The sequence below is a fragment of the Panthera leo genome, chromosome C1 (genome assembly GCF_018350215.1).
Source record: "Panthera leo isolate Ple1 chromosome C1, P.leo_Ple1_pat1.1, whole genome shotgun sequence".
In the NCBI taxonomy this organism is placed as follows: Eukaryota; Metazoa; Chordata; class Mammalia; order Carnivora; family Felidae; genus Panthera; species Panthera leo.
The window spans coordinates 212,728,931-212,751,365 of NC_056686.1; the positions used below are offsets into that span (position 1 = coordinate 212,728,931).

At 38.8% G+C, this 22,435-nt stretch overlaps 1 protein-coding gene across 6 annotated transcripts in view; it reads left to right on the top strand.

Annotated features, from left to right (window-relative positions):
• DIS3L2 (DIS3 like 3'-5' exoribonuclease 2) overlaps positions 1-22,435 on the top strand; it is a 347,338-nt gene that overhangs the window by 33,454 nt on the left and 291,449 nt on the right. For 3 of the 6 annotated variants that reach the window (XM_042950509.1, XM_042950514.1, XM_042950513.1), the window contains exons 2-3: positions 21,345-21,493; positions 22,035-22,192. In XM_042950509.1, coding sequence (XP_042806443.1) covers positions 21,442-21,493; positions 22,035-22,192 — 210 coding nt within the window. In that variant the 5' untranslated portion in view covers positions 21,345-21,441. Of the gene's footprint in view, positions 1-1,159; positions 1,264-5,293; positions 5,531-11,372; positions 11,672-21,344; positions 21,494-22,034; positions 22,193-22,435 lie in introns of those variants that run through there. The other 3 variants (XM_042950511.1, XM_042950510.1, XM_042950512.1) reach the window with 3 other exon arrangements.

The following is a 22,435-nucleotide window of genomic DNA, read 5'->3' on the forward strand; positions in this document are numbered from 1 at the left end:
TACCTCAGCTTATTTCTGTTTGGTTTTTATTTCCATACTTACTAAAACCGCTCTCGCCCAGCTCCCCTGACATCCATGCTGCCATTGCTGATGAACACTCAATTCTTAATTCACTTCTAGCAGTGTACGAATTTATTGCCCACTACCTTTTGAAATCTTGATTCTTGACATCACACCCTCCTGAGTTTTCTCTTACACCTCCTTTAGAGGAGGCCATTCCTTCTCTATCTTGAGATTGTCTTCTCCCTGCCTATTGAACTCTGAGGCTCCTCATATCTCATCCTAGGCTCCTTTTCTTTTTCCTCCCTGCTCTTTACCTTGGCGGATCCTGTTTGTGTTCACAACTTCAATTATATTTGTTCTCTGGTGACTCCCAGATTTGCCTTTAGCCCAGAGGTTGTCAGAGCTCCTGACTTAGATGTCCAGCTGCCTGTTTGATATCATCTGTTGGCGTTGCAGTCACTTCATACTCAGCTTGTCCCATATTGGGCTGACGATCTGTTCTTGTCTACCCCAGTCCAGTAAGCTTGTCCCAGTGAATGTCACCATCACCCATTCACCTGTATAAGCCAGTGAACATGAAGTTATCCTTGATCATCCTCTTTCTATCACCCTCTGTGTCCAGTCCATCACCTTTTGTTGTTTTGGCCTCCTACATGTTTCTTGATTAAAATTTCTTGATCTCAGTACCGTCATTTTTTTTTTTTACATGGTCTGACCAAATAGCCACCACACTGGGGGCCCCATTCATTCTTGTCCCCTCATCTCCAATCCATTTTCTACCCTGAAGCTAGAGGGATCTTATCAGAATGTATTCTGATCATGTCACCTTCCCGATTGACACACTTCAGTACCTCCCCCCTTTTATAAGATAAAAACCCAAAGTTCTTCATATATCCTGAAAGTTCTAGCATGGAGTGGCCCCTGCTTTCATTCCAGCTTGACCTTACCTCACTTTCCCCTTTTCTCTAAGGTATAGCCACGTTCCTTGAGTGTGTTCTATGTCCTCCCACTCCAGGGTATACATTTCAGTTTGAAATCACATATCAGTTTGTATAATTGTCAGATTAACATCTTTCTTCTACACTAAACTGAGCTTATGAAAGGAAGAATTGAGTCTCTTTTTCTTTTCCATTGTATTCCTTAGGGCCAAGCATAGTACCTGGTCTGGTGTAGGAGCTCAAAACACTTTTGTTAAGTGACTGACCGAATGAACAAGTGGATGTTTCATTCAACACGAGAAGTCACGAGAGGATGTGTGAGGTGACACAAAAATAGCAAGTAATGTTAACAGATGCTGAAGAATCTTCTGAGATGATGGCATGAGAATTTAAGTAGGGTGATGACATGATCGTAACTATACATTAGGAAGGGTAACCTGGCTGTGGGATTCAGGATAGGAAGCATGAGGGGCTTTTAGGTGTCAGTTTAGGAGAGAGGCAGTGTGGACCGGTACTAGACCAATGACAGAGGGACTGTCACATGTTTGAGAGTGGAGAGTGAGAGCAATTTGGTCTGATGGATTGTGGCAAATGGCTTTTGGTGACAGACTTTCGGTGAGTTTCACTATTTCAGTCTCTTAAATTCAGCATTTCATTTTTCTTTGAGAAGTGGTGAATTTTTCACAGACTTTATTGAGCAGTTATTCAGCAGGCACTTTGCTAGGTTTTGGGATTGCAGAAATGAATAAAAAATATTTTTTAAAGGTTTTATTTTTAAGTAATCTCTACACCCAGTGTGGGGCTCAAGCCCACAACCCTGAGACCAAGAGTCACATGTTCCACCGACTGAGCCAGGCACTCCAAATATTTCATAATCTAAGTCTCTTATTAATTATGCTTTCAGGTATAATGGTTTTTAAACTTTGACTAAAACCGTAAACGTAAATTTCACTAAGAGTTAATACTTCATGAGTTAAAGAAGCAGTTGGGAACTAGAGTTCAAGATGATGGAATTATCAACCTTGTTCTAGAACAATGAGATGGTCTTTTTTCTTTATTGGTAACTCTTGATTGATGCCAGGAGCCCCAGAATTATCCCTGAGGGTCTGAAACTCTTCAAGTTTAATTCCCTGGAGATTTTTACAATGATCCTAAAATGATAGGTGGTAGGTGAATGGTGTCCGGCCAATGTCTTTCATTTAAATGAAATAATTATTTATATAAGTCCCTTCTACCTGTCCACTCTACTTCTTAAGGATAAAATGAACTGAGATTCCAGAGATTCTAATGACTCTTTTTGGTTTTCTGTTCTAATGTTCAGCATGTTGAGTAAAAATTTCTTAATTCATCATTCAGCTGTGTCAATGACCAGGTCCTAGATGGATTTTTTTTTTTCCTTGATGGATTACGCTTTTGGTGTCATGTCTGAGACTCTTTCTCTAATCTTTTTTAAAATATTTTTTTGAATTTTTATTTTTTACAGTAAGCTTTATGCAATGTGGGGCTTGACCTCATGACTCTGAGACTGAGAGTCGTGCTCTACTGACTGAAACAGCCAGGTGCATCTCTTTACCTAATCTTAGGTCATAAAGTTTTTTTCTTATGTTTTCTTCTAAAAGTTTTATAGGTTTATGTTAGCTCCATTTGAAATTGATTTTTGTTTAAGATGGATCTGTTATGGATCTCTTTGAAAACACCACACTGTCTTGATCTCTTTTGCTGGATAGCTTAAAATTGGGTAGTAGGCTTCCTCCAATTTTTTCCATTATTTTAGTTATGCTAGTTCTTTTGCATTTCCATATAAATGTTAAAATAAGCTTGTCTGCATCTACAAGAAACCTTGGGGCCTAATAGGAATTGTGTTGAATTTAAAAATAAATTTGGGGGATGCCTGGGTGGCTCAGTCGGTTAAGCGTCGGACTTCGGCTCAGGTCATGATCTTACGGTTCGTCAGTTTGAGCCCCGCGTAGGGCTCTGTCCTGACAGCTCAGAGCCTGGAGCCTGCTCGGATTCTGTTTCTATCTGTCTGTCTCTGCCCCTCCCCCATTTGCCCTCTGTCTCTCTCTCTCTCAAAAATAAACACTAAAAAAATGTAAAAAAATAAAGATAAATTTGGGTCATAGTCTTAATATCGATATCTTACCACTTTAGGTGAAATGTAGGAACTTTACCACCATTTAGGCCCCTTTATCTTCCCTACTTTATAACTAGTTGTCTTTATATTTCCTTTACATACACTGAGAACCATATCAGACAATATTATACTTTTGCTTTTAGCCATCTGCTGTAATCACGGAGAAAGGCTAGTGCATTTACCTATAAAGTTTTCTGCCAACATTAGTTACTTTGCATTTCTGAAAGTTCTATTTAATTCTTTTAACATCTGTCTTTTAGTAAGCTCTTTGTTTTTCTTTTTTCTTTTCTTTATACACATTAGAGTTTTAAAATGTTATGTATTTGTCATTTTTATGACCTGAAACTATTTTGTACCACATTTTGCGTTTTTTTTTTCTTTTTGACTCTCAAACATGATGGCTCCCTTCCTCCAGCTGTCTTCCGCATGTGTTTTGTAAGCACTTCTCAGGCTTTTGAGTATGGGAATATTCTGAAGTGTATGGTCCTGAGAGAATGTTTTGGTTCAGCTAGCACCTTGGGATACTACCAGCCTAGGCTTACTTTAAGTCAGTGTTTGTGCTCGGGCGTAGCTACCCCTACAAGCCCCCGTTATGCATCTCGAGGGGAAACTCACCTGTGTTCCCAGCTGGAGCCCAGGTCAACACACACACATTTGTTGTTTTTCTTCACTGTAGGTGCATTTTTTTCTAGCCTAACTTTTCACTGAATTGATGGCCCTTTAAGAGTCTTGATTATTTGTCAGGAGGCTAACTTCTATATGTCTACATTTCATAGGGTCAGAGCTTTATCTCCTGGCCCTCCTGCGGCTTTCAACTACAAGCCTCTTGGCACTGACACCAGGATGTGCCCCCAGGGTCTCTGGGAGACCCTCAGCTTCTGTGTATTCTGGTTTCTAGCTCTCCTTGAATTTTAGCTCCCGGGGATTTTCGTTTCTTTCTTGAGAGCTCAACTGTGCTCTCAAGAAGTTGGCAAGATTTTGTTTAGCAGTTGTAGTAGTTTGCTATCAGAAGGGTTTTCAGAAAAATGACTCTACTGTATTACCAGATCGTTGGGTTAGGGACCCATTCCTGGTTCCTTCAGAATTGGTCACCTGAGGCAGAAGACGCTTGCCTTCCTTAAAAGGAAGGGGTACAGGCATATTTAGCCTGCCTGTCATGTCTGCTAAGGAAGTAGTCTCAAGAAGAGGGGGAATGTTCAACTCTGTCAAGTGCAAGGTCAAATAAGATCAAGATTGAACGTTGAGAGTAGGATTTCACAATCAGAAAATCTTTGCCAGAGCAGTCTCCAGGGATTGGAGGCGGGAAGAAGCCTATTGTGTTTTTTAATCTTTGGGAGGATGGTCCATGGTCTAGGCAATTCCCTTTTTGTTTGTTTGTTTGTTTGTTTTCCTCAGAAAGAATGATTTGCTGTTTAACCATATGTGGCTGTTTATTTTATATTCTCTTATGTAACTTCTCTCTGGGTTCTATCCCTGCCTTAGGTAGATTAGCTTGGTCACGGAAACTGACACCATGGAGTGTATCTAGTGTTGAAGAGTATCCTTAAAGCTTTCATTTATATGTCCTTAAAGGAGGTAGTCAGAACACGGAACTGAGAAGGTGAGAGCTGAGCTGATACAGTAAAGTCAGAGAAAGAAGATAGGAGGTATTGCCACTTTTAATGTGAAGTTTCTAAAAATTGCGAAAAATTTCAAACATACAAAAACTAGAGTCGTTTATCAACCCCCATTTCCCCATTTCCCCATTTCCCCATTTCCCCAAATCAGTAATTTTTGCACATTTGCCTTCTTCATCCCTTTTTTTCTTTTGCTTTTTTTTTTTTGCCGAAATATTTTAAAGAAATCCCTGATATCATTTTTTGTATTGTACATATATGTACATATATATGCTATGCAATGATGAACTTTTCTATATACAGTCATAATACCATTATCATACCTAATACAAAACTGACAATTCTTTGGTATTATCTCCTATACTGAGAGTATTAACGAGGCCTTTTATTTTATTTATTTAAAAAAATGTTTATTTATTTTGAGAGAGAAAGAGGGCATGTGAGGAGGGGGGGGGTGTGGTGCAGAGAGAGAGGGAGAGAGAGAATCCCAAGGAGGCTCAGTGCTATCAGCCCTCAAAGGTGAGATCATGACCTGAGTCGAAACCAGGAGCTGGTCACTTAACCGACCTTGCCACCCAGGTGCCCCTAATGAGGATGCCTTTTAAAATCACTTCTTTGAATATGTTGAGATTGTTTCTTCTTTGTTGTCTTTGCACTTGTCATACTCTCTGCCAAGAAGGCTCTACTCTGAGACCTTCACGTGTGGACTTCTCATCATTTGGATCTTAGCTCCAGTATTATCTCCTCAATAGAAGCTTTTCCTAATCACCAAAGCGAACGTGGTGTCTTCTTTCCTCATCCTGTTTGTCACGATCTCATCACTCTTTTTTACCTCCATGGTAAGTTGTTTGTTTCCTTGTCTTCTCTGCCCCCTAGATTGTGCCTTGTTTAGTTGTCTGTTTACCTGTTTGTCTTCAGCCCCTAGATTGTAAATACCATGAAAGTAGGGACCTTGCTCCGTGCCCAGAGCTGAGGAGCATATAGTGCTACATGCAGTAATGAAGCACATTTTCAGAAATAAGTCAGCTATTAGAATAATAGGAAAAGATTCCAAAATTTTCTTAATATTTTATAACCATTATCTCTTCCTCAAACTGATTCTCATTCCAGAACTTTTCTTTTCTCAAGAGCTTTAACCAACAGCTGTGTTTGCAAAAAGTGCTGGGTTGTTGTCCCTTTCAGGACATTTAATCTTTTTAAATCCTCAAAATATTTTGTAAAATATAAGTGAGTAAAGTCACTGCTGACCTGTTGAGAGGCAGGGTTTTTACTGACATAACTCTCATTTGAGATCACTTTATTTGAGCCTGCAGCTAATAAATCTGTTTTGGCCCATATGAAACAGGATGGAATGATCTTGTAGCCCACATATCCTTTAACTGATTATTTGAGTTTCTTTTATTTAGGACATCATTTGTAAAGGATGTTAGGGGGCGTTTTTTAGTTATATTATCAATTGTTGTGAATGTTCTTTAGCATGATAAAAAAAGTGTAACTTAATAAACAGATATGACATTATAATTAGAAACTAGGATTCTTTTGAAAACATGTAATTTCAGATCTATAGTCAAGATGCAAGAGTGGTACAAAGAATTACTCTGTCCTCTTCACCAGATTCTTCAGCATTACCATTTTACCACATTTACTTGAACATCCCTCCCCACTTGCCTGTTTGTTTGTTTGTTTGTTTGTTTTGAGCTGAGAGTGAGTTGCAGACATTCAAAGGCAATTCTCTTATGACTATTGTGCAGCGATCAAAATAAGGAAATTAACATCGATATAATGCCATTAACCAATCTATAGATCTTATTCAAGTATCTTCAAGTTTCCTAATTCTGTCCTTTATATGAAACAAAAATCCTGATCACAAGTTGCATGGAGTATCATGTGTCTTTAGTCTCCTTTAATCTGGAAGAGTCCTTTCATGAATAATATTTTTGAAACCTATACGCCAGTTATTTTGTAGTAAACCCCTCAATTTGGGTTTTACTGGTATTTCATAAGTGACATGTTTTTCTTAATGTATCTTATCAGGAGGCATATGATGTTGATTTGTCCCGTTGCTGGTGTTGACTTTGATCGGTTGGTTAAGTTGGTCTGCTAGATATCTCCACTGTAAAGATACACTTTTCCTCTTTGTATTTAATAACTATTTGTGAATAGTTTGAGATGATTAAATATCCGATTACTCCTCAAACTTTCACCTACTAGTTTTAGCATCCATTGATGAATCTAATGAATTAGCGTGATGATGATTGCCAATGGTAATTTTTTAATTCCATCTTTTTTTTTTTCATTTGTTAAAATGTTAGGATTCTGATGTAAGTAAGAAAGCTTTCCCTTTTATTTATTTGTTTCTATCAGTATGAACTCATGGATTCTTATTTTACTTAATGGATTATATGTAAGCCATTATATGTAAAATTTTTGATAGTGAAATTGTCATGTATTTGGTCAGTAGGAAGCTTTTCGACTGGCTTCTATGAACTTTTGACATGTACCCATTATTTTGGGGTGTGTTCTTACTTTCTGGAACAAGAAGATATTCTATCTAGGCCAGGGCTTGGCGAAGTTTTACTGTAAGTGGCCAGATAGTAAATATTTTTGGCTTTGAGGGCTATATAGTCTCTGTTGTAACTACTTAACCCCACCCTCAGCAGGAGACCAACCATAGACAATTTGTAAATGAATGAGTTTGGCTATGTTCCAATAAAACTTTATTTACAAAGACAGGTGCCTGACTGAATGTGGTCTTTAGGCTGTAGTTTGCCAACCCCTCTTCTAGGTTCTTATTGTACCTCCTCCACTCCAGCCTCAGAACTGGCCATTTTTCTAAGGAGGCTGGTTCCTTTTAGCCATGAATGTTATTTAGAAACTGAAATCTGGGCTTATTGCTACTGAATATTATTGATTTTAGGCCCTTTTAGAGGACAGAGCTAGATCACATAAGGATATATACATGTACATACTTGTATACATTTGTATGTATGTATTTCTGTGTTTATCTCTATATACTATAAACCACTGGTTATAGTGATACCTCCAATTCCATTTCAACACCACAGGGTTTATTCTAACCTTTCTACTTATATTTACAATATATTTACTTATATTTAGATTACAATATATTCATTTACTTGACAAATCCTAGAATATACAGAAAGTAGTTTTAGGGTTGCCAACCTAAAACTGTGAAAAACTTATTAATTAGGCTTTAATTTTTATTTATACTTCTTATTTGTCTTTAACTTAAGGGTTAAATACTATGCTCAAGAATTCTTTGTGTTAGTTCTTCCCTCATTCCTTTAGTATGTTGTGTTTCTCATTTTAAAGATAGTTGGGATCATTTGTTTTTGTTTACGTTACATTTTGGGTTGTTTCTCCTGTTCTTATTTTATGTTGATTTTTTGAGTATGTGGAACATGAACGTGGTTTCAAAAGTCAACATACAGAAAGGTATATGCTGTAAAGTGTTACTTCCTGTTCATTTCTTTTCCCAGTTTTCACCTGCCTCTTTTTCATCCTGCCCTCCTTCTCCCATAGGTAACCATTCTCACTAGTTCTGTGTTACTGTTCTGTATGCCTCTTCTCACAGATGAGCATATGGGTGTGTGTGTGATTCTTTTTTTTTTTCTTTGTTACATAAAAGGAAGCATACTACAGATAATCTGTCCTATAATTAATTCACAAGCTCCAGAGTTGATCAAAGTAGAATACTTCTGTGTGGTGCAGTGAGTGGCCTCAGCTGAATCATGTTTCTGGAGCACAAAGAAGGAACTTTTATCAGGTTATGGTGAACTCGAGCCAAGAACAAGAAACCAGGCTCAATCAGGGAATCTGTGTTGGATTAAAAAGACAATAAATACTTTGGTAGTAGAGATCTTGGTGATACCAGTCTGTCTTTTGATCCTGCTCTGATGTAAACTGTTGTCCTCCAGTCTAGAGGTTGTCCTCTGTGCCTGTGCACAGTTGCCATTCTGGGATCTCCTTTCTCTGTCATCTTGGAAATTACTTATGTACATGTACTTTATTTACTGTGTTTCCTTCTCATTGTGTCCTCTTTCTTGTTTTACTCTGTCATTTTGGTCAAGCATATATTTTAGTAGTTTCATAAGAAGGAACACGTGAAGTTTTTTTAGATCTGCACTTCTGAAAATGTCTTTATTCTACTACCACACTTGATTATTAGTTTGCATATAGAATTCCAGGTTAGAAACAGATTTTCTTAAATTGTTTTTCCTACTTTATTGGGTATAATTTACTTAAATATTTCTTATGCTTAACATTCGTTCCTGAAGATCTAGTTTTTGCTCTGCTGTCATTTCCTTTTATCCTGAAGAACTTCCTTTTGTGTTACTTGTAGTGATGTTCTGCTGGTAATGGATTTTCTTGGTTCTCCTTTATCTGAAAAATGTCTTTATCTTGCTTTCATTCCTGAAGTACATTTGTGCTGGATATAGAATTCTGGGTTGATCGTTTTTCCTTTCAACCTTTTAAAGATGTTGTTCCACTGTCCTCTGGATGCCTTGAAAGAAGATAATAGGTAATGGTAAGAAATCTAGTGCCACTGAAAATGTTTCCCTCTATGTAGTATATCATGTTCCTCTGGCTGCTTTAGATTTTGACTTTATCTTTGGTTTTCAGCAGTTGATTATCTGGATCTAGTTTGCTTTGAATTTTTCCTCTTTGGGGTTCATTGAGCTTCTTGAGTTTATATATTTGTCTTTCATAAAATCTAGGATGTTTTTGGTCAATATTTATTTTACTTTATTTTTTGACTCATTTTGTATCTTCTGGGATTCCATTTACGCATATGTTTGATTTTTTTGATAAAATAAGCCTTAAGTCCATAAGTCTCTGTTCATCTTTCTGTTCAATCTTTTTTTCTTTCTTTTTCAGTTTAGATAACTTGTACTGATAAAGTTTGAGCCATTGACTCTGCACTCTTATATCTCTATTTTGCTATTAAGCTCATACACTGAATTTTTAAATTTCAGATATTATAATTTTCCATTTAACATTTCCATTTTCTTAAATTATTATTATTATTATTTTTAAAAATTTTTAAACATTTATTCATCTTTGAGAGAGAGAGACAGAGCGTGAGTGGGGGAGGAGCAGAGAGAGAGGGAGACCCAGAATCTGAAGCAGGCCCTAGGCTCTGACCTGTCAGCACAGAGCCTGATGCGGGACTTGAACTCACTGACCGTGAGATCATGACCTGAGCTGAAGTCAGATGCTTAACTGACTGAGCCACCCAGGTGCCCCTCATAAATTATTTTTTAGTGTTTGTTTATTTTTGAGAGAGAGACAAAGTGCAAGTGGGGGAGGGGCAGAGAGAGAGGGAGACACAGAATCTGAAGCAGGTTCCAGGCTCTGAGCTGTCAGCACAGAGCCCGATGCAGGGCTCGAACCCAAGAACTGTGAGATCATGACCTGAGCCGAAGTCGGATGCTTAACCATCTGAGCCACCCAGGCACCCCTAAAATTTCCATTTTGAAAGGAAATTTTTATTTCTCTGTTGTGATTTCTTATCTTTTTAGTCATTCTAGTGTCTTTTCCTTTCTGTCAGTGAGCAGTTATCATAGCTGGTTTAAAGTCGCTGTCTGCTCATTTTAACCTCTGAGTCATTTTAAGGGTGGTATCTGTTAGTTGCTTTCACTTTAGAATGGTCAATTATTTTGAGTCCTTTGTATGTCAAGTAATTTTGGGTTGAGCCTTGGATATAGTTACTAGTATTTTGTGAAGACTCTGAATTCTGTTAAATTCCACTGAAGAATGTTGATTTTTAAAAATTTCTTATTTTCAACAAGTGATTTTTTTTTTTTAATGTTTATTTTTGAGAGAGAGAGAGAGCGAGCAAACACGTGCATGAGCGGGGGGGGGGGGGGGGGGGGGGGGGACAGAGGATCCAAAGTGGGCTATGTGCTGACAGCAGCAAGCCTGATGTATGGCTTGAACTCACCAACCGTGAGATCATGACCTAAGCTGAAGTTGGACACTCAACCGACTGAGCCACTGAGGTCTTCATGATTTTTAGAAATTTCATTGGCAATTAGCTTCAGACCCCATTAGGCTCAGACTATATGTCTTGTCTCCTGTAAGTTCACGTTTTAGTTTAATTTTTAAAGCCTTTATGATATTGCATTGGGTCCGTCCTACGCATCTACAGTGTTAAGGGGTCAACCTGAGACTTGTACAATGTTTATAAGAATTAGGGGAATCCCTCTTCAGCTCTTTCCTATTCTAGATTGCTCTGGCAGCTAGCTGTGGTTGCTCAGGCTCTTTTCCCTTTCTTCTGGCCAGGCAGTCTATAGGATTTCTCTTAAAGTTTTAGCTGCCTGTATTACCCACTTCTCTGTGTCCATGGCCTGTTCTTAGGGCAAAGCTATGGCCCCTCCATCCCCCCCAAAAAACCCCAAACCAGAAAACCAAAAACCAAACACATGAAACTCACCTTGGTGTCCATCATGTCTCCAGATTTCTGTTTCTCCTAATAATCTATTTATTTTGTTTACTCTTCAGAATCAGAATCTTCAAGTAGTTCTTTTGTTTGTTCATTCTTTCTCCCTTTATTTTTCTTTTTCATTTCCCTTTTTCTTTTCTTTTCTTTTCTTTTCTCCTTCCTTCTTCCTTCCTTCTTTCCTTCTTTCCTTCCTTCCTTCCTCCCTCCCTCCTTTCCTTCCTTTCTCTCCAGAGTTTATAGTTGTTAACTCAGTTTGTTTTTAAGTCATTTTTTAGACTTAGATGCCAAGCTGGGGCTTTCCCAACTTACCATTTTCATCAGAAAAATGATATTGTAAAAACCTTTAGTAAGAAATGAGACCTGAAAGATGGGTGTGTTAGTCAGAGTTCTCTAGAGAAACAGCACAAATACGATATAGATATAGGAAGATACTTATTATAGGGATTGGCTCATGCAATCATGGCAGCCGAGAAGTTACACAGTCTGCTGTCTGCAAGCTGAAGACCTTGGAAAGGTGGTAATGTAATTCAGTCTAAGTCTGAAGGTCTAAGAACCAGGAGAGCTAAAGATGTAGCTTTCAGTCCAGTCTGAAGGTCTGAGAACTGAGAGTACTGAGAACAAAAGATCAGTGTCACAGCTCCAGTGATCAGACTAGAGGGGCCAAATTCTTCTTTCCTTGGCCTTTTTGTTCTCTTCAGGCCCTCAACAGATTGGATGATGCCTACCCACATTGGGGAGGGTGAACTGCTTTACTGAATCTACCAGTTCAAATGCTAATTTCATTCAGAAGCCCTCACAGACACACCCTGAAATAATGTCTATTATTATTATTTAATGTTTGTTTATTTTTGAGAGAGAAAGAGACAGAACGTGACTGGGGGAGGGGCAAAGAAAGACGGGGACACAGACTCTGAAACAGGCTCCAGGCTCTGAGCTGTCAGCACGGAGCCTGACGCAGGGCTTGACCTCAGGAACTGCAAGATCATGACCTGGGCCAAAGTCGGATGCTTAACTGACTGGGCCACCCAGGTGCCACAGCACACCCTGAAATAACGTTTAGCCAAATATCTGGAAACTCTGTGATGCAGCCATGTTGACACATAAAATTAATCATTACAATAGGTTAGATTTCAGAGTTGCAGTGAGGAACCCTGAAGTGTTTTGAAAAAGCACTTCATAAAATACCTCCTATGTGAAATACGGATCAAAGAAAAGAAATTAGTGGTTGAGAGACCTGTTAAGAAACTGTTGTGATCTTAGGGCTACCCTTTTGGGACAATCTGATTTCAGACAGTGCTAATCAAGTTGGAAAGGAGAGAATCTATTTAGGACACATTTTGAAGGCAGGAGTGATGGAATTTGGTAATAGAGTATTAGTAACGGAGTGAAAGAGATTAGATGACTACTGTTTGCTGCCCAAGGATGATGATGATGTCATGAATCTGGATGCAATAAGTATGCAGGCAGAAAATCTAGTTTGAGGAGAATAATAACTTGAATTAGAAACATGTTGCATTCGAAGTGCTTGCCAATATTAATGAGCAGGAAGTTGGAAAGTTGAAGAGCTTTGGAGAGCAGAGTTGGAGATGTAGATTTAAAATTCTTTAACAGAGAAGTGAGATGAGGCTTAAGAATAGAATCTTGCAAATGGCAGAAACTTAAGGGGTAAGTGAAAGAAGAAGAATCAGCAAGAACATTTGAGAATTGCAGAGAGAAAGGAGCTAGGAGACTGTGGTGTCCAGAAGGGTCAAGGGAGAAGAGTTTGTAGTCCGAGGGCATGGTCAGTCGCATCCTATTCTAGAGGGGCTAGGAATAATTAACTGAGAGTATGCTATTGTTTTAGTAATGAAGCTTTTCCTTCTAAGGAATACGGAAAGCCTTATTTCATTGTAGAGATGAGGACAAAATCCTATTCCCAGGAGGTTTAAAGAGTATGTCATGGGGAAATAGAGTTATGAGATTAGACCACATTTTTAAATTTTGGCAGATGGGAGTGAGAGAAATGGAATGGTAGCTGGTTGCTTGAATTGAATAGGAGGAGAACAGGAGTAGGCCCTTAGCTAGGTTCAATGCTGTTGTGGAGGCAGCTGTGGAGAGGATAATGATGTGGTAAAGTTCTTGAGTAGATAAAAATAAGGGTGAAGAACACAAATTGAGGAGATTAGGTTGTAAACATGTAGGGACCTTTCTAATTTTCATATGGGAAAGGAGGAGAGGATAGATGAAATTAGGGAGAATTTTCATCAGAGAGAAGAGTGAGTCATATAGGAGGGAGTTGGGAATTTTAGGCATTGACTGAAAATGGGAGAGTTAAGAGTGGGTTGACATTTCCACTTGCAATTATGGCATAGAAAATAGTTGGAAACCAGTCTTCTGACAACAGTTAGAAAAGTTGGCTTATGTCCATCACCAAAAAAAAAAAAAAAAAAAAAATCTGTTGAAGGTGTTTGAGAGGTAATAAGAGAGTGAGGGGCACCTGGATGGCTCAGTCAGTTAAGTGTCCAACTTCAGCTCAGGTCATGATCTCATGGTTCATGAGTTTGAGCCCCATGTTGGCTCTGTGCCGACAGCTCAGAGCCTGGAGCCTGCTTCAGATTCTGTGACTCCCTCTCTCTCTGTTCCTTCCCTGTTCACACACACACTCTCTCTCTCTCAAAAATGAATAACATAAAAAAAAGACATTCTTTAAAAAGAAATAAGAGTGAAAAGGAAGAAAAAGGTTTAGGGAGATAAAGCTACTATTTGGAGTTATCTCTTATGAATGCTTACTAGTTTCTAGGGGGATCAGCTGAAAGACTAAGAAGCTGAAAAACTGAGCAATACACTTGATATTCTTTTAGGACGAGAGGGATAGGGATTGGAATTTGGGCCCTGCTAATGTGGGGAGTGTGTGGCCCTGGCGAACCACTCTTATTTGGTATTGGGATCCTGGAGGGCTACAATCTATAGGTAAGGAACTGGATGTAGATAGACCCTCACAGAAACCATATCTCCACTTTGAAGATATTGAAACCCTGAGAGCAGATTGACGTAATCTATTGTATTTGTCTCAGGTGGTTCACAGAAGCAAATGAAAATCCGTTTGGAAGATGGTAACATTATGCAAGGCCTCAAATTATCACAATAGAAATTTTGCAAATATAATATTTAGTCCATAATAAAAAGCACAGATGATCAAACAACAGGAACAAAATCAAATAGAAGCAACAGAAGACAGTATTAGATCCATCGGGGCCTCTGTTATTGGAGTTTTCAGGAGCAACTTTGATATAGTTATGCTTACCTTGTTCATAGAAAAGACATGATTTACCATTTTTAGCAGAGAACTGGAAACTTTTGAAAGAAAAAGGAAAATCTAGACTTGAAAGCATAATAATTGAAATTAAGAACTTAATGGGTGAGTTTGAGAGACTCGTTAGAGTCTGATAGAGTCTGATTAGAGTCTGATAGAGCTGATAGAAAATTAGTGAAGTAGAAGAATTATTGAAGAGATTGAAGGAGACCTAGAGATACTGAAAAGTCAGAAGTGTGTAATTGGAGTTCACACAAAGGGTTGAGAGAGAATGGGGCAGAAGGGATATGGGATAAGACTGGCTGAAGACTTTCCATAACTGATGAAAGCTATCAAATAATAGTATTATTGATAAAACCAAGCAGGATTTAAAAAAAAATCTGTATTTTAGTATATTGTAATAAACTGGTGGAAAACCAAAGATGAAGAGAAAAATTCCAAAAACTGCTGTAGCTGGGGATAAGGAATAGTACACTGTCAAAGAATAAAAAAATTAGACTTATGGCTGACTTATTAACAGAAACATTGAAGGCCAGAAGACAATGGAATGATATCTTCAAATTACTGAGAGAATAATTGACAATCTAGAATTCTAAAATCTGTGAAAATTTCCTACAAGAATAAAGATAAAATTCAAATGTTTCAGACTTGACAGGTACTCTTTTAAATGCTCACAAGGGGTCCCTGGGTGGCTCAGTCAGTTAAGCGTCCAACTTTGGCTCAGGTCATGATCTTGCGGTTCATGGGTTCAAGCCCTGTATTGGGCTCTGTGCTGACAGCTGAAAGCCTGGAGCCTGCTTCAGATTCTGTGTCTCCCTCTCTCCCTCTGTGTCCCCCCCCCACCCCCGCCATTCTCATTCTCTCTCTCTCTCTCAAAAATGAATAAACATTAAAAAAAATTTTTTTAATGCTAAAAAGACACATGTGGCTCATGGCTACTGTACTAGACAGCACAGATATTGAAAATTTCCATAATTTCAGAAATGACAGCCCTGCTTTTTGTATTAAGAAAATCACAGGGATATTTTGAACAACACTCTGTCCCCTCACAAAGGGAAATTTTAGATGAAACTGATATATTTCTAGAAAGATGCAAATGACTAAGATTGAAGAAATTTAAAAATCCAAATTATTTTATATGTTAAGACAGTATTTTTTTTCTTATGGTATCTTTTTCTGCCTTTGGTATCAGAGGAAATACTATCCCTAAAGAATGAGCTGGGAAATATTTTCTCTTATCTAGAAGAGTTTGTAATAAAGGATTGCTATTATTTTTACTTTCAGTGTTTGGTATAATTTGCCTGAGCTTTTTTTTACTGGAGGATTTAAAATTACTAATCCAGTTTCGTGTTATATGTCTATTTAAGTTTTCTGTTTTTTCTTAAGTCAGCTTTAGTAATTTGTGTCTTTCTAGGAATTTGTCCATTTCATGTCACTTATCTAGGGGGCCTAAGTTTATTTATCGTATTCTCTTATAATCCTTTTCTGTAAGATTGGTAGAGAGGTCCCCTCTTTCACTCCTGTTTTGTGGTCAACCCGTGGAGGTGGAATGGACCCCCTTCCCAATTAGTGGGATGTTTATTGATTGCACCTTATATAACAGGAGAATTTGAGAGAAAACTTATTACTCACCTAGGCAGAGTAGGGTGCATACAGACATGTCTGGCATGGTTTGAGTGAGGCAGGAGTGGGTTAGTTCTTTATAATGGCTATAAAAGAGAAGTTCCTGTATGCAGACTGGGATTTGTGAAATTCGAATTTCCCCCTGGGGTCAAAGTTTGGGGGGCACATGGACTGTCTTATCAAGCTGTACAAATGTGTCAAAGGGGAAGGGGGAGGTAAGACTTAAAATAAATCAGTAGTCAAACATCAAAAAATGGAGCCAGGTTCTTTATCACAAGTCTTTTGTAAAAATAATTTTACTTCATATTTCTTTTCTTCCTTTCTTCATATTGGATCATCTTGATTGATCATTTTTATTTTCAGGTTTATTGATTCTTTTTATACCAACTCAAATCTGCTATTGAACCCTTCTAGTGAATTTTTCATTTTAGTTCTTTCAATTTGGAATTTCCTTTTTTTAAAAAAACAATTTCTGTCTATAGATATTTTCTATTTGATGAGTTATTGTCCTCATACTTTAATTTATAAGTGGTTTCTTCTAGTTCTTTGAACATATTTATAATCTAAGCTTTGAGGTTTCTGCTGCCTAAGTCTGAAATCTAGGCTCCTCTGGAGACATTTTATTCAAACTGCCTGTCCCCCTGGTCCCTGTGTATGGGTCACACTCTTCCATTTTTGCCTGTTAAAATTTTTTGTTGAAACCTGGACATTTTTGATAATATAGTCTGCATTCTGATTCCTTTCCCCCCAGAGCTGTTTGTTCTCTTTGTTTAATGACTTACCTGAACTCATTCTTTGGAGTCTGTGTCTCCCACAGTATGTGGCTGCTGATGTCTCTGCTGGTTCTAACTTTCTTGTTTTTAAGTCTAATTTTCTTGTAGTTGCCCTTAGGTCAGGATATCTTAGTGGTCAGCCTATGATTGATCAGAGGTTGTGTTTAAATTCTTTGAAACAATGAGGCCCCATCCTTTGTCAGTGGTTCTCAAGAGGCTTGTGGGAATGCTTTCAAAGTTCAGGCAGTTTACAAGTCAGCCCAGGCTTTTGCTTTCTGCATTTGCAAGGGTCACATTCATCTAGGGATGAGTTGCCTTTTAATTTCTTTCCTACATGGTTAAAGTCCTGTGCACATAGCAGGAAAACATAGATTTTTTTTTTTTTTGTCGAGGCCTATGTTGATGGTCTCATTTCTAATTCTCACTGTTAAATTTCTGGTTGATTTCCTGATCTGTTGCTTGCCCTAACTAGTATTGCAAATTCAGGCTAGATGTGATATTGGCCTCCCTGATTTTTTTTGTGCCTGGAATCATTATTGTTTTTGAAAATGCCCCTAGGCATGGAATTCTTTTTGCTGTGCTCCAGTGAAGTTTAGCTCCCTCTGGCTAAGTGCGGCTGCCTGTCTCCACAGCTCGCTCTCCCTGGTGGGACTTCATACCAAGGGATTGGGAGTCGGTGTGGGATGGTGGGAACTCCAGGTTAAACCACCCCACACTTCTCTTGTTCTTACCGAGATTCAGTAGATTTTCTTGAATAAACACTTCTCAAATTTTTGTATGTTTTTGGTCAATATCCAGGTCTTAAATAGTTGGTTTTGATAGTTTTATCTGGTTTTATTGTGTTTTTTTTTTTGTTGTTCTGGGGGTAATATTTGTCACATTCCTTATTCAGCCTTTCTGGGCATCATTTCCCCTGCCTTCTCTCTCTCTCTCCTTCTGTCTTTGTTTTTCTCATTTTACAACATTTAAGTTTTATTCAAAGTGAATTTTATTTCAGAACATGTTATAAGGTAGCACTGTATGGGCAATTATTATTTTATTTTATTTTATTTTATTTTATTTTATTATTTATATTTTTTTAATTTTTTTTTTTTTTTTTTTTTTTTTAGCGTTTATTTATTTTTGAGACAGAGACAGAGCATGAACAGGGGAGGGTCAGAGAGAGAGAGCAAGACACAGAATCCGAAACAGGCTCCAGGCTCCGAGCTGTCAGCACAGAGCCTGACGCAGGGCTCGAACTCACGGACCGCGAGATCATGACCCGAGCTGAAGTTGGATGCTCAGCCGACTGAGCCACCCAGGCGCCCCTATTATTATTATTTTAAAGTCAGCTTTATGCCCAGTGCAGAGCCCAACATGGGGCTTGAACTCACCAACTTGAGATCAAGAGTCAGACACTTAATTGACTGAACCACTCAGGGGCCCCATCTTTTCCTATTCTTTGCTGACTTGTTTTTAGTGTAATTTCCCTTGAGTGACCCTCCTCTGGTGTTCTCACTGTTAATTCATAAAAATAAACTCATCCACTCATTCAAGGAGTGAATATAAGCACATATTCTGTCCCGGGTAATATGGGAGTCACTAGGGTTATAACAATGAACCCAACCAAACATTCCTTGTCCTTTTGAGCTAGAGAGACAAGTTAGGTATACATCACACCAACTGGGATATTTGCTGTGAAGGAAAGTTACAGATGTAGCTGACCTTGGGACATTTGAGTTTGAGATCTCTGTCTTTATTTCATCTGACAGTAAGTCCCCTTAATTTTGAACTCTTGCCTGCATCAGGACTTGATACAAAGCACCCCATTTTTAATTCTGGCTTTTGTTTTTGTATTGTCTTTTTTCTGCTTGCAGCTTGCCCCCAACCTTTCACCTTACCCAAGGCTGCCATGAATTGTATTCTTAGTAATGGTTGCAAACCGAGATCATTAACTTGTTCTCCTTTGGAAGTTATTTTCCCCCTTGTTTTCGTAACATTTGACTCTGTTGGTTCTTTTCCTACATCTTTGTTACCTTTTTGGTTATATTTTCTACTTCTTAGTTATATTTTCTACTTCTTATTCTTTGCATTTCCTAGAAGTTACCCTAACCCAGATTTTGTCCTGGGCCCCTTCTGTATCAGTTTACCCTTTCTTGGCAATCTTGTCCATTCTAGAAAACTCTGGGTTACCATTTTTATGCAAATGACTGGCTAATTTATCTAAATTATGCTCTAGTTTCCAAGTATTTGGGGTAGGGGTATATACATAGAGGTACATATTTCCATGTATATAGGTGTACATAGAGGTATGTATTCATGTAGTGATATATAATACCCTAAGTAGAATTCATTATCTTTTCTAACTTAGTGACATTGTGATTTCCCAGTCTCCTTGCTTAAAATCTTGAACAGTTGCCACCACTTCTGTGCTCTTGAGACTTCAGATCTGCCTGGTTGCCAAGTGGTGCCAATTTGTCCTATGTAATACCATGTCATGGGTTTCTTCTTTTCAGTGTGTGCTTGTTCAACTCTGGTTCAGGCCTTCCTTCCTTTCTCTGAGTCTGCTCTGGTTCTTTCCTAAGGTGTAGCTGCTGCTCTCTTTCTTAGCCCGAGACGACTCTGAATCTTGTACTGGGTTCATTTTTCCTGAAACACAGTTCTGATCTGTTGTTCTTCTCTACTGCTCATCCATGCTTCAGAAATTCCCTACTGCCTTTGAAAAACGGGATGCTTTTCTAAACCTTCCAACTTGTTTTATTTTCCTTGCCACTGCCTCCCTTCATATAGGCTGGACTCTACCCAGATGGATTAATGTTGTAAGAACCTGCGTGTGTTTTCCTGTTTGTGTCTCTATTTTTGCTTCCTTTTGCCAGCAGTGTGCTTTTCTCACATTCTCAGTTCTTAAGACCTTAACATCTTTCCTGAAGCTCTCAGATTTCCTGACCTGGAGATACTTTCCTTCGGCCATCGTATGTACATTTACCCATAGTTTAAAAAAATGTAGTGCTTATCACTTCCCAACTTGTATTATTTCAGAATGATTTTTATAAATCTAATTAGCTTTTGTATTCTTCATTGTGCCTAGTACAGTACATTGTGGAAGTATTTGTTGAATTAATGAGTGGGTGAATGCATTCTGAATTAAACCGTCAGACAGTCTGGCCTCCTCTGTATGTCCTTCCCATTACCTTGTTGTTTATCTAAGACCATCTGCTTCTCTCCCTTTTGTAATTTTTTTTACTTTATCCTTGAATCTCTTCATGTATTGCTAAGTGGTTTATTACCCTTTGTAGCTTCTCTTTTCCTGAGTTAGTATTAATTTCACTTTAAAGACAAATTATGTCATTTCAGTGAAGGATGTGTGTGGGAAATTTACAGGAAATGGAAGCTAGTGTTGAGAATGACATCTTGATCCATTTTATGGGAAAGAAGCCTGCCCACCAGGATTTTGGAAATTTGCAAGTATAGGCTTAAATCCCTGGGCTGGTGGCCAGCTGAGAGTAGAAAGTAGAAGTTGTGATGATGTGTTCAATATCCAGGTGGAAGGCCAGGGGCCAGCTCCAGGGCCCTGGATTCCAGTCCACTGATCCAGGCAGCTGCCTTATATTCCTTAGAAGCAGCTGCCTGAGCTTTTGGTCAGATGATTGGTTTGAAGTGATGTCAGGTAAGAGTAGGGAAATAGATGTCTAACTACAGTATTGCCATTTTTGGAAAGCCAGTGAACCACCTGGGGTTCCTTGCATAGTTCTGGATATCCGGTTGTGGTAGTGAATTAGGTTGTTTTTTTGCTGATGATTTCCAAGGAATATTTACTCGGTTTCATAGATGAACATCATTTGTCCAATGTTTAATGCTTAGTAAATGCTGCATCTTTTGAGCCTAGTTTAGTACCTATTTCGTTATAGCCTTTAGACTCTAGATCTTTATACCTCTTTCTTCAAAATTATATTCCCTCCTGCTCTTGTCCATTTCAGAAGCTGAATGGAACTGCAGAAAGAACTCTTTTTTTTTTTTTTTAATTTTTAAAATGTTTATTTTTGAGAGAGAGAGAGAGAGAGAGAGAGAGTGAGTGCACTCACACATGCAAGTTGGGGAGGGGCAGAGAGAGAGAGAGAGGAAGACACAGAATTCCAACGAAGCAGGCTCCGGGCTCTGAGCTGTCAGCACAGAGCCGGACGTGGGGCTGGAACCCATGGACCACAAGATCCTGACCTGAACCAAAGTTGGATGCTTAACTGACTGAGCCACCCAGGCGCCCCGGAACTGCAGAACTCTTTAATTTCTGCCTCATTGCACTGTTTGTGGAGGTTTTCAGTTGAAGTGGCCCTAACAAGCAGTTACCTTGAAAAGAGACTCGGGACAGATGGTGTGTTCGTCTGACCGCCTAGGAGAAAGTGACACCTGGATCCAGGAGGGGCCCCACATTGTTTTCAATCATCCACGTACTAAATTTCCGAGAACACAGAGAAGGCCCCAGGTTAACTGCTCTTCTGTCACCCATCTCTCTTTGGTTTCAGCTAGTGACACCTGAGCCACTCAAGGCAGGAAGAACTCTGAGCTGAGCAGTGGAGGCCTCTCTGGATCTGGAGAGAAGAGGTCACCTTGGAACCAGTAATGAGCCATCCTGACTGCAGGCTGAACCTCCGGCCCCTGGGGACCCCCAGAGGTAGCAAAAGGAAAATGGAGTCTACTCTAGCAACTGGAGACCTGAAATAAAATAAAAGTGGACGGAATGCAGGGCGGGTCTTACGGGGCGGGTCTTAGGACTAAGGGAGGCTCTAATTCTTTTGGTGACTTGTTAAATATTCTTCTGTGTTATTTATTCTCGAATTAAGTGTGGTGTCTTGTTGTCTTAATTTATTGTTATATTGAGCACAGCTGTTTAGTTTCCTCCAGAAAAGTGACAGTCTTTTAGTAATTCCTATTTTAAAAAAAGTTTGTGTCTGTAAACAGGGAAGCATATTGAACCCATTATTCAGATTACGTTCTGTGCATGTTGTAGTGCTGACTTATAACTCAAGTCTCATCTGTGTACATTTTATTCGTGTTTCCTAATCCATTCTTTCCTTTTTGTTACTATTTAAAATAATTATCAGAGCATTTCATTCTTTTATTGGTCTTTCTAAATAAAAAGGTAAAATGTCTCCAGTTACAAAAATGGAGATGTTTGGTTGAGGAAAGAGTTGATTGCTGCCTCATGTTTCTAGGTGTGTCCTCTGTGGTTGGCCCACATGGTGTTGGTGCTTCGCCAGGTGACAAAAAGGCAAAGAGCAAGTCCGTACGAGGGAAGAAAAAGAGCATATTTGAAACCTACATGTCCAAGGAGGATGTTTCAGAAGGCTTGAAGAGAGGAACACTTATTCAGGTGCTTACAACATACTAGATGGCTATTCCTTGACTATGTGGAATCAGAAGTAACCTGTCACTCATTAAACCGTTTATTCTGCATTGTGTGTGTGACGGAAATGATGAGCTCGTGGGCACAGGACCTCACCTTCTTACGCCTAGGGTGCAGTTAGAGGTGGTAAGCTCCACAAGACACACAGACAGAGTGCTCTGAGATTTGAGAGGAAGGGGCCGTTACTTCCAGTTAGGTCTGTCTAGGAAT